The following is a 15,091-nucleotide window of genomic DNA, read 5'->3' as shown; positions in this document are numbered from 1 at the left end:
AATATATTTACAAAAATTCGCAAACCCTTTAATGTCTTCACAGTGTTCGCCATTCGGGGTGTGTGTTCCGACAACCGTCAGTAGTAGAACAGGTTCCACTGTCGTAGCTCGTCACCGTGTCATCGACACCGAAAGGCACGAGGGCTGCAAAGACAGGCCACCCTTTTGGCAAGACACACTTATTGAAACGGGTGTATGTTTTCAGCTGAATCGGGTGTACGCTCCTATTTGATCTACCTACACCACAGTCGCGTGCCACCCAGATAGCAGACAACAAAAGGTTGTTTGTGTAGTCTGACCTTCCGAAGAACTTCACGCCAACTGTTGAATTGTGGAAATCCCGCGGCGTGTAGTTGAGGGAGTGTGCTTGCTGTCGAGCAACTCTTGTTGACGAGGGCAGGTTGGTCGAAGACATTACCGATATATTGTTTTCTTACTCCGTGCTTTAAATTTGCGATGAAAATTTCACTCAAAACATGAAAAATTTGACCAAAAAAATTAGTTGATTATCCCTCGTGAATTCAAATCTTTAATCATTGGTCTGATTAAAATTGTGACATGACTTATTGCAGTTAAATACATATCCATCAGGCTGTTTGTAGATTTTTTTTTTCTGTAACGGTGCTAGAGTGTGGATGTGGTTACAGAACACACACTCTCACAGATCATCTGCATTCAAAGGCGCCCAGGGACAAATAATTGCCGTAAAATTAAGAACTTCTTGCTCATTCCCACACAGCAAGTGTCGAGGGACTAAGGGGCGAGGAACTTTGATAAAATCTCGTGAAGCTTCCATCAGGCGGTTCTCCAGTAACCTCTTTAAAACGGAATTAATCAGCTAATTGATACTCTGCAAATTACCAATTTAGATGTAGTTTTTTTTTTTAAAAAGAAGATATGGGATAAAACAAATTGAATTGTGTATAACTGTAATGTTGAGATGCCCACGTCGATGCTCAGTTCACCTCTGCCCTGAAGGCAGGCATGTGCCTTCTTTGAAGGTCTTTGCAAAGAGATTCGCACACCTGTCACCTGTGATGAGTATCATATTTTTTGCCGTCTCAGGTTTTAAAAAATGTGATGGTTGTCCTCCCTCTCCCACTCTTCTTTTTGAAAGATGAGTTTGAGGCCAGATTTGAGCGTGTAGTTCGAAGAAATAGGGTTAGAGAATTCCAACCAGTGGGGCTGGAGAAAGGCGGCTGTCAAATCCTCCCCGTCTGATGTGTAGCACAGAGAGGAGGCAACACAAGATGGAATAAACCGACTCTGGGGTGGCAAGGTGTGAGCAGCTCAGACAGGTAGTCTCGAGAGAACTTGTGAACCTGTGGCCATCTCATCATTGCTAGCTCCTACTGGCAGCCAGTGTAGTTCGTGGAAGAGAGGTGTGGCTTGGTTCACTTCTCGTGTACGGAAGACAAGTGGCATTATTCAGAGCCCTTAGATATTAAAAAAAAAACAACAACAACAACAACAAACCATTACATGTTTCTCAACACACCCATATATACACACACCTCTTCTGTTCATCTTCCCCATCTTGTATCTGTCGCATACGCGGGCGCGCAGGCATACATGTGTGGACGAGACAGACAAGGGTTGTTGGGGGGACAGGGTGATCAATTTTCCTCCCTACCATCCGCTGCGACATATGTTTCTAGACACCAGACTGTAAACTGCTCGCCGGGGCTTGTGAAAACGCTTGTCAGCCACAACATTGGGGATGCGGGTAGGAGTAGGTCTGGAGGGTACATTGCCAAGCATTACAGGAAAGATTTGCCAGTCACGTGCGTTGCTGGGTGTCAGCAGTTTCTGGCTCGATCGTCTCATTCATTGCCAGCTATTGTTGTTGCTGTGGTAGTACGAAGGCCCTCTACTAAGCTTCTGATGACAGTCGTCGGCGTCTCGTCCATCCTTCCATCAGCTTCATGCACATCGTCAGCAGTTACACTGCACGTGCGTGCGACGAGAGGTACAAAGGGGTCATGCTTATAAAGCAAGGTAAGCTGTTTCCGCTTGTACATTGAGGGGTTATTGAGGGCATGAAGGGTTAGCATCTTGTGTCAACGATGTCCAGGCATCGTGGATTCTGCTTTTGCCTGTAGGACCCTAGTGATGAAGTGATGATAAAGGATGGCCAGAGTAAAATAACAAAATAATATCAGCAAGGTCTGGACACCGTCATTGCAGACACAAGACGATGATTTTCCCGTGTTACCCCGGGGCAATGACAGTACTTGTGAATTGCCGTGTTTTGTTTTGGTATCCTTACATCCCCAGGTACAGGATTTTAGTTGTGCGAGTCAACAAACATTTGTTTTCACAATAGACACCGAGATGAAGTGCACTCGCAGCATCTCTCATTGTGGAAACAAGTGTCAGCCGCACTATTAACCCACAAAGAGTGTAGACCACGGCGCCGGTGGGAAGCAGTGGGTGGTAGGACCACTCAGGAGTGAGGCAGTTGAATGACAGGTGCAATGGAAACACAGGTATGAGGCACTTGATGTAAGTGCTCGGTGTGCCACCTGGCCTCCTGGTAGCGCAGGGGTACGACGCTCACCTGTCACCTCCAGTGAGGGCCGCGAAGTCTCGTCACAGGTACAGAGCAGGGGCAGTGGCTATGAAGCGAGAGCTACAAGTTTCCCCAGGGCAAAATGAGGAATGTTTCCCAAGTTATACAGCTATCTCCGGACCTCGAGGGTAGTATTTCATGTTACTTTACCCCTGGACACCTTTGTTGCCGCCTTATAACTACAGTTCCGTGGGTAAAACATCCGCGGTTCTGGTCACCGCTTTTTAAATTTTGAAAACAGGCAATTGTTCTTGAGTTCTTCATGATGTCCATGATGTTGAGACAGACTTACCCTCGCTTCAAACCTCCACCCCCCAATGACACTATGTTTGAGGGATTGGATGTCGGGGTTCCCCTTACCTGTTACCCGCTTTCCCCCATTGTCATCAACCCTTCTCTGTTACGCTACTCGTTGGAAAAATCCGATAAATTAGCAACCTCATGTTGTTGGGGGTCGGAGGTTTTTTTTTTTTTTTAAATAGTAGGACAATGCGGAAAGAGTGGGAGAGAAGCAAAACAGGTGGGTCGGAGTCGGGTGAGTCAGCTTCTACACTTCCGGTCCAGTGACCCAGTTTAACGCCTTCATGTGGAGTGTGTGCGCGCGTGAGGGGTGTGTTTATATTGTGTTTGTGAGTGTTAATGTTGCTGCATGTATCCGTATGCGCGCGTGTGTGAACGAGGATGTGCAATTTGCTAATATAATGATACTTCTATAGACTATGACATCTTCATACCACAGACAGTGAGAGCAAACCTGTGGAAAGCCCATTTGGCTAACCTATCAGCACCACCTGAGTGTACCTGGATTACTGACAGGAATATTAGTTTTCGATATTTGTATAATAAAAACAAAATAATATACTTTATAAGTCAGTTTGGAGGAACGGTTAAAATCATTGGTCGGTTTCTCACTTCAGAAGGTCTTGACAGGCTTGGAGACTGGAGTTTAAGAGAGAAGAAGCTCAGGAGGATTGGCGAGAGTGCCATTGTACTCGAGGGTGAAAAGTAATCGGCTCAGACAGTTGTTTGAACGACCACAAACCGTCCTTCCCAGCGTCAAGGGGGCGTGGTCTTTGCCTTAATGAAGAGCTGCAGGCCGGTTGTAATCGTAAGACCAGGCGAGATCTTTGCACACCTAGCAGTTAATGTAATGGGGACGGCTGGAAGGAGTAGTGGGGAAGACTTGAGAGGCGATGTCTTCTGTCAACGGAAATAAATATTTGTTACAACATCACACCAAGCGCTCTGACAGTAGGTAATAAAAAGGCTGAGTTCTGACTCTTGTAGTTCAAACCCTACTCTCACCCCAACCAAAAGCAAAAAAAAACCCCCCCAAAAATGTGTATGTCATGGAGTTATAGCAGAAAAAGGCGGATGTGCAAGTTGTTTTCCAATCCTCTCCCCAACTTCTGTCCCCTCCTCCTTCTCACAAATGGGTTAGAATAGCCCTAGCGCATTTCATTGAAAGGCGTTAATCAGAGGCAGATAAAAGGTTTGTCCTGAACAGCTGTGCTTTGTGTGTCTGAATACTGATTATCTTTTGTCCCCAAGGAGCACTAAACCAGACCGCCTTGTTCAGCATTGTCTGCAGACAAGGCTGTGGAGCCGCCTACCCATTATAAGGGACACATCTATGTAGTTAGGAAGTGCCTTTCATGAAGTGAGTGTATGGGGTTCAGACAGACATTTACAAAATGTATTCTTCATGTTTTCTGGAGGACAGTAATCTGTGCTGTCACCTCTGTTATTCACTGGCATGTGCTCTGTGTCGTTGTCCGTAGAAATACAGCAAAGACAGCAGTAATGTAGGGAGGAAGAACCCCCTTCTCATGCACTGTTGTTTAGCAGTGTTTTCGGTGGTGGATACAGAAATAATTTGACCTGCACAAACTAAACACATTTGCTCCAGACAAACAAGATTATAGATGCCATGAAGATGTAGTGAGAGGGAGGGGGACATTTTTAGGAAAGACCACCTTATGATCTAGTCTTGCCTTGTTGTTCCATGCAACATAACATCTTAGCTTTTAAACCATCTTAGGGAAACATTGATAAGACTAGCAGTTTTCTAACTTCGGACAGGTCTAAGTTAACGAGAAGAATGTGCACGCACGCTTTTATTTCTTTTTATTTTCTTTAGGAGGAAAGGTATTTTTGTTCCTAGTGTTTTTTTATGCTTGCACACACACCTCCGCAAGTTTGCACACACAAACACACATATGACATTCCTTCTCCCACACACACACAAAGGTAAGGATTTACTTAGGTTCTGGCAGATGATATCTTTTACTGTCGGGGAAACATTAGACTAAGAAACCTTTATATTTTTGGTAAGTGGAAAATTTGAACTTTGCAATAAAAGTAATGAAAATCGCCTTCCCCATTGTTTTCCAGCAAATGCGCTATCGTGGCCTATCGTGCCCAAAGGGTTAAGGGATGTAGTGACAACATTTCATAAACACAATGCACAAAACAGGAAAAAGTGATTGTATAACATCACCGATATTACTTAAATGTATAACGAAGGTCTAGTGTTGTTTTTGTTTTCTAACGTGCACTTTTATGTTAGAAATTTGATGTGTTAAGCTTTTGTTTTGTAGCTTTTGTTTGACCATAAAGCACTGAACTGCTCAGTGAAATTTCAACATTTGATGACCAACAAAATTGTTGTGCTGTAAGTTTTGTCGTAACTGTTCCCCTTACCCAAGAACGTGTCAGAGGTTTCTACACTACACAGGCAACATTAATCAGACATCACAAATTTAATCTCATGGCAACAGTCTCATAAATTTATTAATGCCAGGTTGTGTTCAGTGTATGTGATACAGACAGGGAGAGGAAAATAAGAAATATGTACACTAAGAATCATCAGTCACGTACGTCGATGAAAGAGAGTGGTGGTGACATTAAGCTGCACTTAATGACATTTCACATTATTTTTTTGAGAGCATTGCATAATTACCTAAAATAATCTTTGTTTGTATCAGCTCTGCAGTGTCAACTACACCCTTTTTTATGTGTCTGAACTAAAATATTTAAGGCATTTTTTTATTTTATAAAGTTATTTGATGGTCAGAGGTAGATGCGCATTTTACCTGGTGTGAAAGTAATGATGGATGAGTGTTTAGCTTGGCGTAATGTGTTTGGCCTTAGCCCAAATGTAGTTGAAATTAGAAACTTGTTGGCTTGTATTTTAACACCAGAGCTTACAGAAGGGTAAGATGAACTCTTACAAACCTTACATTTCTTGATTTTTAAAAAGGAGTTTATTCAGTAATCACACTTATTGGATATAAACATTTGGAAACTGTACAATACATAGAATAGCATCGTATCATCATAAAAAGCTTCACACATTCATTCTTTCATCTCTCATCTCTCTATTGAAAAGTAACCAAAAACTGAAAGTCATATTAGCATTTTAATTGAAGAAAATTTACAGGATTATTCTGATTTTAGAGCTTTCTTGAGTTAAATGTAATCTAGGAAATGAGAAAAAGATATTGTGCACTGTCAGTGTTACTATCAAGTAAGTTTTCTTCCAGCAAATCTTTTCTTGAATCTAGTAAATATTTTATAATTTAGTTTAAATGAAAATAGTGTATACAGGAGTAATTGCAAAGACAGGAAATGTGAATAAACATGACAGAAAAGAAAACTGTCATATTCATTGACAATGTTGTTGCAAGTGACACTAGTTTATTAATCCCTTAGGATATAAGTATTCATATTTCTGTCAATGACAAGGAAATTGATATGTACTTGCTGGTTTGTGTGCAGAGCTGGAAAGCAATCCAGACTACGATAAGATGATATCAGAAGCTGAACATCAGCGCATGTCCCGAGGATCCAGTGATGGCTCCACTGGCTCTTCCCGCAGTGCAGAGCATCTAGAGAGTGAAGACTTTGTCAACAAGGTTTGCAAGTTCGAGATGATGTCCCGAGGAAAAGTCACCTCACCAACGGTTAAAAGTCCACCAGCAGTGGCTACGGGTGGGAAGCTTCCTTCTTACTTTGGTGAAAAAGTGTTCTCTCGTGACACAGCCACAACGCGTGTGCCAGCAAGTGTGCTGCACAGTGCTGGTGACCGTGTGATCAGCACGTGCAGTAGTGTGTCTTCCAATTCTCTGACAAGTGTTTCCACTCTAAGCTGGAGCTCCGACTCATCAGGAAGCAGCCGCTCGCTTACCTCCCCTCCTGTCACCCCACAAGGGACTCTCAGTCCTGGTTACTCAGGAGCATTCTCACTCCTCTCACCCCAAGGCCACATGCCGCAGGGATTTGTAACTCTTGGAGATCGTCGGCCTGATGGCCGAGGCGAACCTCCACCTGTGGTGATTCGTCCTGCTGGAGACAGCATACATCACATCTCGTCCAGACCAGGCATGGTAAATGGGGATTCTTCCACCTCAAGAGAAGGATTTGGAAGTATACATTCAAAGGAAGGATCATCAGTGTCTTCGTTAAATTCATTGTCAGTAGATGACTCAGGCACAAAATCCAGCAACCGAAATACGTTTGAAGGAATGGATTTTGATTTGAGCCAGATGACAGAATCGGAACAGGAGCTGGCTCGCAGACATCGAGAGATTGTTGCCGAAAGGAAGAGAGATCAAGAACAAGAAAGACTAGAGCGGCAAAGGTTGGAAGAGATTCTACGTTTGTGTGCCGAATACCAGCAGGAGGTAGAGTCAGGAAAATCAGGTGCAGAACCTTTAACAAGACCAACTAATGTTGTTACTTCTACGACCACCAGCTCAAATTTAAGCATGCCTAATACAAAACATCCTGCTTCTCCCTCGAGCGCTTTGACTTTGCTAGGAGGAGAAGTGTTTGAAAAAGATCAGAAAGTTTTAAGAGATGATCATGCACAAAGAGACCCTCAAGCCTGTGAAGGAGAGCGCAAGACAGCTGGTGATCATTGGAATAATGTGACCAAAATTAAGACCAATGGCTCTCTGATACTGTCGTCTCCGAGCCATACCCACAAGGAGGGTCTTTTCAGCTATCAAATGCGAAGGTGCGAGTCAAACTCCTCCACCTCAGAGGATGAAATGCTTGGCAGTTCAGAAGATACTGGAACCATCAAACGCCGTCCACAGCATCCAGACCTCCCCGAGGAGCTTACTCCCACCGCTGAATCCCCCAATTCTGTTAACATCTTCTCTAAAGTCAGTGTGCCTTCTGATGGTAAAGCTGACCTTGTGCCTGTTCGAATGGCACTGATGTGGTTGATTCTTCAAGTGTCACTCCCAGATCATCTATTTATTTATCAGGGCAAACGCAGAAAGATGTCAGTGTGGCTTCTGTGTCTTCCGTTTCTAAGGATAGTCCAGTGTCTCCTGGACAGAGCCGCCTGGATGAAATTCTTAATTCTTCTTTTGAAGCTGAGCGTGAGGCTGCAGAATTTGGAGGTTATGGAAAGTTCAGTGTGCAGCTTAATGCGCAAGTTTCAAGAGATGATTCCCAAGAATGGGAAGACGAGGAAGATAGTGTGCACAGTGTCAGCAAGAGGAGTCACTCTTCAACTTCTTCTAGCAAAGGGAGTCACTCCTCTGCTTCCTCTTGCCACACCCTTCAAGACCACTCACCAGAAGTCACTGATGGTAAAGAAGGCACACCCACACCCATGAACAGCGATTCTGAACAGGTGGATGTGGAAGTCACAACTAGGGTGGTACAGGATAAATACAGTGTGTTTGAGTCTTCATCAAGCAGCATTCCTGTCCTCAACACCAGTGGTCACCTCAGACATGCTGAGGTGAGAATTCCCAGAAAATATAGATTTGTTATCAAGTTTGTGCTAGTTTTGTTTTTACCTTTGTAATTCTTTTCTAATTTCATTCATTCTTATTCAGAAAAAACAGTTACAAAATGTTTCTTGTCTTTCTTATTGATAATTGATGTTTTTATTATTTATTTGTTTTTTAATAACAAATAAATGTCGCACAATGCAATTTGATATCAGTAATCACTGTGGTGACATTTAAAGTCCTTAATGAGCTCTTTAGATGCCATAGAGAATTTTAGCTTGTTATTGCTTTGCCTGCATTCATCTTATGCAAACCATGGGGATAGAGTAGAATTGGTGGTGGGAGAAATATGGCGTCTAACCTTTTTTAAAAATATTTCTCAATATATCCTTTAAGCTAGGTTAAATGAATGACACCAAACTCAGGAACTTTGAAAAAGGATCAGGCAAAGAGAGTGAATGTTGATCTACAGGGTGGCACACCATGAGGAACATTTGATAGGAAGCTTTGAAGTGTTTGAGTTAGCACAGTGGTCTGGAAGCTTACGATGATTTCCCAGTGCATATGCTGATGAGTTCATTAACAACATCTTATTGAAACAATCTGGTAGATAAGCTTCTTCTTGAAACAAAAAATTAGTGCTGTCATGGTGTGTCAGTGACCGAAATACTAAATTGCACTGATGTTTGCTTTAGTGTTAATGCTTAGAACAATATTTCATTTGTAGCCCTGCACCAGTTTATTAGATACTAAGTGTAGATTGTATATGATGTTTAGCAGATCAAATATAAATGTTTTATGTCACTGCTTTAATAAAATATTTATAGCAGACACTAAACACAATCATCACAATAAGCTCATCCTCCACCTTTGAATGTGTGTGTGTGCTTAAATGTGCATACACTTGCATGTGCACCGTTATGCAAACTAGAAGATAAAGCATGTTACATCTTTTTGCCCTCTGGACGGGTGGCTGGGTGAAACTTTTGGATGAACAGGAATTACTTTTTTGACATTAGTGGGCTTAAGATGTATGAGAATCACACACTATCTTCTTTTATTCACTTGCTTTGTATTTTTGTGCATTTATGGTATTGATAAACTAACAGTTGAACTTCGAGACCAACCAGTAGTGTGTCTAGTCTATAATAATTTATGAAGTAAGAATGAGGGAACTTTATTTTAATCACAGTAAGAGAAGAAGATTTTTGAAGAGAAAAATAAAAGTAAACAAGAAAGGCACTGCAAAAGGAAGGTTAGAATTTAAGTGTAGATGCACTGTTTGTCAGAGAGAGAGAAGGGCTGACACATGACACTAAGGCACTCCTTTTCTTCCCAACAACCTTGTTGAGGAACTGCCCTGACCAGCCAAGCATTAAGAAGTAGCTGAGTGACATCCCTTGCCCAGTAAAGAGGGCAAAATGGCTTTGAAAGAATGCACCGGTAGTACACACATGAATGAGAAGCTTGGTAAACAGAAAAGGGGGAAGTGTGTAGCCTAGTCACTACAGCCGTTGAATATGTGTGCAAAGGACTGTGCTATCAAAAGGTCCTCACAGTGTTAGTGATACATTGTTTGTGCTGATAACTGCCACTGCTGTAGCTGAGCCCCCACAACTGACCTCATCCATATCAAACAGTGCTTCATGGCGCTTCAGGTAGGCAGTCAAGCAAATTGTACTGACAGGTTTATCCTGACATCAGAGGAATTAGTTGCTTAAACTTTAAGCTACGTTTTGTCTGCTTTGTAGCTGTTGTCACCCATTGTATGGTGTTATTTCAAATATCTTTACATCATCATCATGCAAAACACATGTAAAGTTTGTACAGTTGGGTACATAGACCAGCAGTTCTCTGTATACACATGTGTGTGTGTGTGGAGTTTGTGTATATGTATAAATGTGTGAGCATTTTGGAGGGTTGTGAAGAGATACTGTTGGGAGTGTGTGTTCATGGATAAGAGAGAGAGAAGGAGGGTGGAAAGGAGAGAAACTGAATCAGAATATTTTGGATCATGGTATTTGTGGAACACTGACAGATTGTTCTTTTTAAGTGTAATAACATTGTTTCAAGCTTTCATTTTAAATTAATCTATTAAAAGTAGTGTAATCAACACTTTAGTGATAGTTTGCTGTTCACTCCATGCAGTGATTGTTTCCATTGCTAATAATAGACAGGGCATGACCTGATGCACAAACATAGACATGAACACTATAGTTAGTAAGAACATCACATGGCCTTTGCAAGAAGCTAAATCAAAGTTGCCCTGTCTAGAGAAAAGTTACATGTTTGTTAACAAACATGATGTGAACATGTTAGGTTCATGACTCATGTATTTAAAAAAAAAAACACGGAGTTTTAAGTTTGCCTCATGCACACACGGATGACAAATGCAGTGGGAATTAGTATCTTGTGTTTGTATAGAATGAAGCAAATTTTTTTTTCGAAAACTGCACCCAAGTTGGTTTTTAAATATGAATGGCTCCCCTTATCGAAACTCCTTTTGGGGAAATCCTTTTACAGAAGTGCTTTCCTTTCATGACCAGTGAAATATATCATAGTTCTGAAATGACTCTTTTGGGTGCAAAAGCATTCAGCTTTCATGGCTCAACTGCCTTTTCTCAATTTTTTTTAGAAGTCTCTTATCTGCACATGCCCTTAGTGGCATAAGTGCAAATGCCTTCCAATTTCCATCTGTAGTCTTTACGCTGAACTGACAAAACATGAGATAATGATCAAACCAGCCCTTAGAAAAATGTTACCTGAAGATGGTAGGGAGTGTGAGAGACATATGAAAGTTCTTATGGAACAATTGTGAAGATGTTAACAGTTATGTGACAAACTCTTTGAAAAGCTTTGCATCTCACCTTGACAACAGTCCAGCTGATTTAGTCAGGGAAGCATAGCACTAGCTGGCTATCCTGTTAGACTGGTAAGACTAATGTAACTCCTAAATTCAGCTTCTTCTGTCTCCCACACACACATAAACTCTCACTCCTTCCTCCCTCCTTCCCCAAGCATTTCAAGACTTGTGAGCCTGTAGTCTTCACATGTTAACTTATTTAGCATTTGTTTCAACCTTAGAAAGTGTCTTTTGAAACATTCTTCTGATTTTTTTTTTCATTTTTGATGTGAATAGTGTTGGCATATATTCATTTTTGTGTTTCCTTACTCCTCGATTAAATAATAATAGTAATAATCATTAATCAGAGAGCATTGTTCCCAAATTGAAGCCAGGCTCACCTTCCATGCATAATTCTTAACCCTCCCTACACACACACCACAGAGCCCTATCCATGGTTTAAGGATAGAGATAAGATAGAAAAAAAAGGTACAAGTCCCACAGCTTAGCCTAACCTCAAAACTTAAATAATCTTAATCTGGTTTTTGACACCAGACATCATATGCTTGCTTAATTCTAATGTTACTGTAGTTAATTGCTGACTTGAGCATTCCTGGCTAGATACCTGATATTTATAATCTTTTTATGACCAGCACATAAACATTCGCCTGAGTTATTCAACTGTATGTATCTATATAAGAATGATATTAGATTGCAGATACTAGTTACCAGACATGTTAGCCTACGTTCAGTAAAATTTTACTGTTGGGCCTGAATAAGATGAATTCAAAATATTTTTTGTTGCCGATTGGTTTGCATGCTCACAAAGTCTGATTAATTGTTGATGTCCCTATGAATTTGACTGGTTACAAAATATTGTTTGTTACAAGCAAGATTTTGTTCTATTTAGACGAGATACAACTATTTAATTGCCTGTTGACTTGCTGAAAGGTATTGGATCACTGCATTTATGATCATTTTCTGGACTTGTACCATGAACTGATGTTCATTTTTTGCAGGTGACTGAGCTGAGCAGGCAGCAAAATGAACTGACCAAACAGCTGGAGAGCTTGAAGAAAACCAAGTCAAAACTTCTGCAAAAGATAGCATCACTCAAGCAACAAATCTCCGACATTGAGACTCAGGAAAATGAAGCAATCAGAGAGGTGAGCTGCGATGGCATTTTACTAGCTGATCTGTCAACAGCATGTAGGTTTTTGACGAGACATGTCTGACTGGAATGTAAACAGTTAAGATGGCTTAAAAGCCAAATGTTAGGTTTCATTGAACAAACAGGCAATATTGAAGGCAATCTTGTTCCTTAGTTAGCAATCACGTCAAGAGGCATTTTGAAGATAAACCCTAACCCCAGGAAGTGTTAGGTCACGTGCTTGTACTTCTACATTTGTTTGTGATCAATGTGGAGAGTTAGTGTTAATTTAATAATGAATCTGGAAATATTTTTATTCATTATAGTTATTTATGGACTGCCTCTTCTGGTTTTTTTTTTTTTGTTTTGACATGGCAAATAATTATTTTTACAGTTGGAGATGGAGCGATCACTGCTTGAAGGAGAACACAAGACAGAAATGGAGCAGCTGCAGGTTGACCAAGAACACATCAATGTCCTTAAACAGCAGCAGCATGATCTACTGGAGAACGCTGCACGCCAAAGAGAAAAGGTACTTATTGCACTACATCACTAGGGGCAAATGTATGTCATTTATTTGGCATAAAAAATGTGTCTTTTTGGTATTAGATATTCAGTATCCTATTACAGTCAAATCTCCCTACTATGCCACCCCGCTACTATGCCACTCTCGGTATTATGCCACTTTTGCTAGGTCCCGACTATAAATTCAATGTAAAAAAATTTACTATGCCACCCCAGACTCTCGCTACTATCACTTTTTTTGTGACTGTTAAAAAGACACAAGTTGTGAAATTCCGCGCAGTGCTCGATTACTATACGTGTGGGACATGGCAGTTAGGTGGATGGAACATAGCACGCACACAGGGAGGTGGAGGGCAACAGCCACGTGACATAGGAAGGTGTGAGGGGTCGACTAGCGACTATGAGAGGAGACAGCTAGCGAAGCCGATGATTCTTGAGAGCTTTGGACCAGACCTGGGCAAAGGCCTCCTGTCTCTGACCGGCCCGCCCGCCAGTATACATACAGTATTGGGTAAAACTGAGTTAACTATATTAGTCCGGCCCTCTAAAACCATCCCAATTTCTCATGCGGCCCTTGGGAAAATTAATTGCCACCCCTGCTTTGGACTGACGGGTAACTTGAACAAATAAAGCCGTTTTTACGAACCCTCTCTACTATGCCACTCTCTCTACCAGGTGGCAATTGACTGTATTTATAAATGTGATTTAAAAAATATGTGTGAGGTGATGGCCACGATAAGAAATCATCTTATACACAAAATTGAATATCGCCCAAAGGGAGATAAAGATAGAAAGACGAGGCATAAAAGCCACATTAAGAGATCATTAATCAGATTGGAACTCGTGGTGTTATAAATGTCTTGTATCCAAAGATGATGAAGAAGATAACACAATTATTTTAGGAATGTGGCGTGGTCTCAAGGGAGATAAATTCATTCTGTTTAACAGATGAAGTAAAAGGTCTTAAGATGTTTCTTTCCCTTGTACAGTCTCTCCTCCCCTCCCCACACTCGTTTTACCATTTGGTCCAAAATTACCTTTTTTTTTGTCAATGTTTTGCAGGGCAGACATGTGGTATGTCACTTTTCCCCCTGAAATAACATATTGCAGGTTTTTGTTTATGGTCTGCTCCAGAGATACATTTTTTTTTCATTCTTATTTATCCCCCTTCCCTTTTGTTGCATGTATTTGATGTTTGCTTTGGAGTGTTGTAAATTTCATGTTATAAGTAACACTACCTATAAAAAGAGATTTATGGTGTCAAAATTTTGATTGAGCGGTTTTTATTCCATCTGCATGCTTCATCAGTTTTTCTGTAGTGTTTTTTTAAAAGTGATATGGGGATGATGACTATAAGGAAAAAACAAATAACAGGGGAAAAAAAGAATCGAGAATGCAGATAAGAGAACACTTGTAGGATGTCAGTAATGTATCATGTTTTGTGTACTGAATGGACTGAAAAAAAAAACTATTAAAGAGAAACAATGAGAAGTAAAGTTTACATGTTGTTTAGATCAGGAAGATAGGAGGAGGAGTATCTAAGACAGGTGAAGGTCCTAAAATAAACAGGAACTACTGCTACCCTAATGCATACACACATTTAGCTTATCACTCCTGTGAGAAGTGTAGGCGGTCTGGTGGCACAACGGTTAGGGCCTGTCACCAATACAGTGAGGGTTGCTGCCCTGGGTTCAGATTTCATCTTGGGCACACTGTTCTTTCCATGCAAGTGGCATCTGTTACAGGGCTGGCTGCCTTGCCGTGATATAGCTCCCTCCCCCTCCAACCATTGAGAAGTGTAGAAGAGTTGAAATTTTATTTGCATTTTTTTTTTTGTCTATCATTTTTGTTTTGAAATGACAAGAATAATCAAAAACAACTAAAATAATTCACATTTGCTTCTTTGGACATAAATCAACATTTTTGATGATATGAGGTATTTTAAAAATTGGTCTGGAAGTTTCACTCTTGATTAAAAAATAGTCTTTGGTTGAAGATTAGAGATAAGCATAGTTATTGTATTGCTTGTTTCTTTTTATGTCCTATGCTGTTACCTGAATGGATATTGAAATTGCTTCTTTAAGCAAGCCCTGGGAAGTGAATTATCTGCTTTGCTGCAGTTTTTGTACATATTTTATTTATAAGGGAGCACAGTTTTGTTTTGTTGCAGTTTTTGCCACATATTTAAATGCTTTCATTGTCTGGCTTTTGGAATTTCTCATTTGAATTCTAACAAAGACTTTTAACAC

The 15,091-nt window shown here is 40.9% G+C and overlaps 1 protein-coding gene across 1 annotated transcript in view; it reads left to right on the top strand.

The window, feature by feature from the left end:
• The window catches only part of LOC112567902 (pleckstrin homology-like domain family B member 1), a 121,607-nt gene that overhangs the window by 38,402 nt on the left and 68,114 nt on the right, over positions 1-15,091 (top strand). The window contains 4 exon segments of the mRNA XM_025244777.1: positions 6,353-8,199; positions 8,202-8,333; positions 12,187-12,333; positions 12,712-12,849. Of these exon segments, the coding sequence (XP_025100562.1) occupies positions 6,353-8,199; positions 8,202-8,333; positions 12,187-12,333; positions 12,712-12,849 (2,264 nt within the window).

This window comes from Pomacea canaliculata, linkage group LG7 (genome assembly GCF_003073045.1).
Source record: "Pomacea canaliculata isolate SZHN2017 linkage group LG7, ASM307304v1, whole genome shotgun sequence".
In the NCBI taxonomy this organism is placed as follows: Eukaryota; Metazoa; Mollusca; class Gastropoda; order Architaenioglossa; family Ampullariidae; genus Pomacea; species Pomacea canaliculata.
Note: the sequence above shows the minus strand (reverse complement) of the source record. Positions and strands in the feature narration are given on the sequence as shown.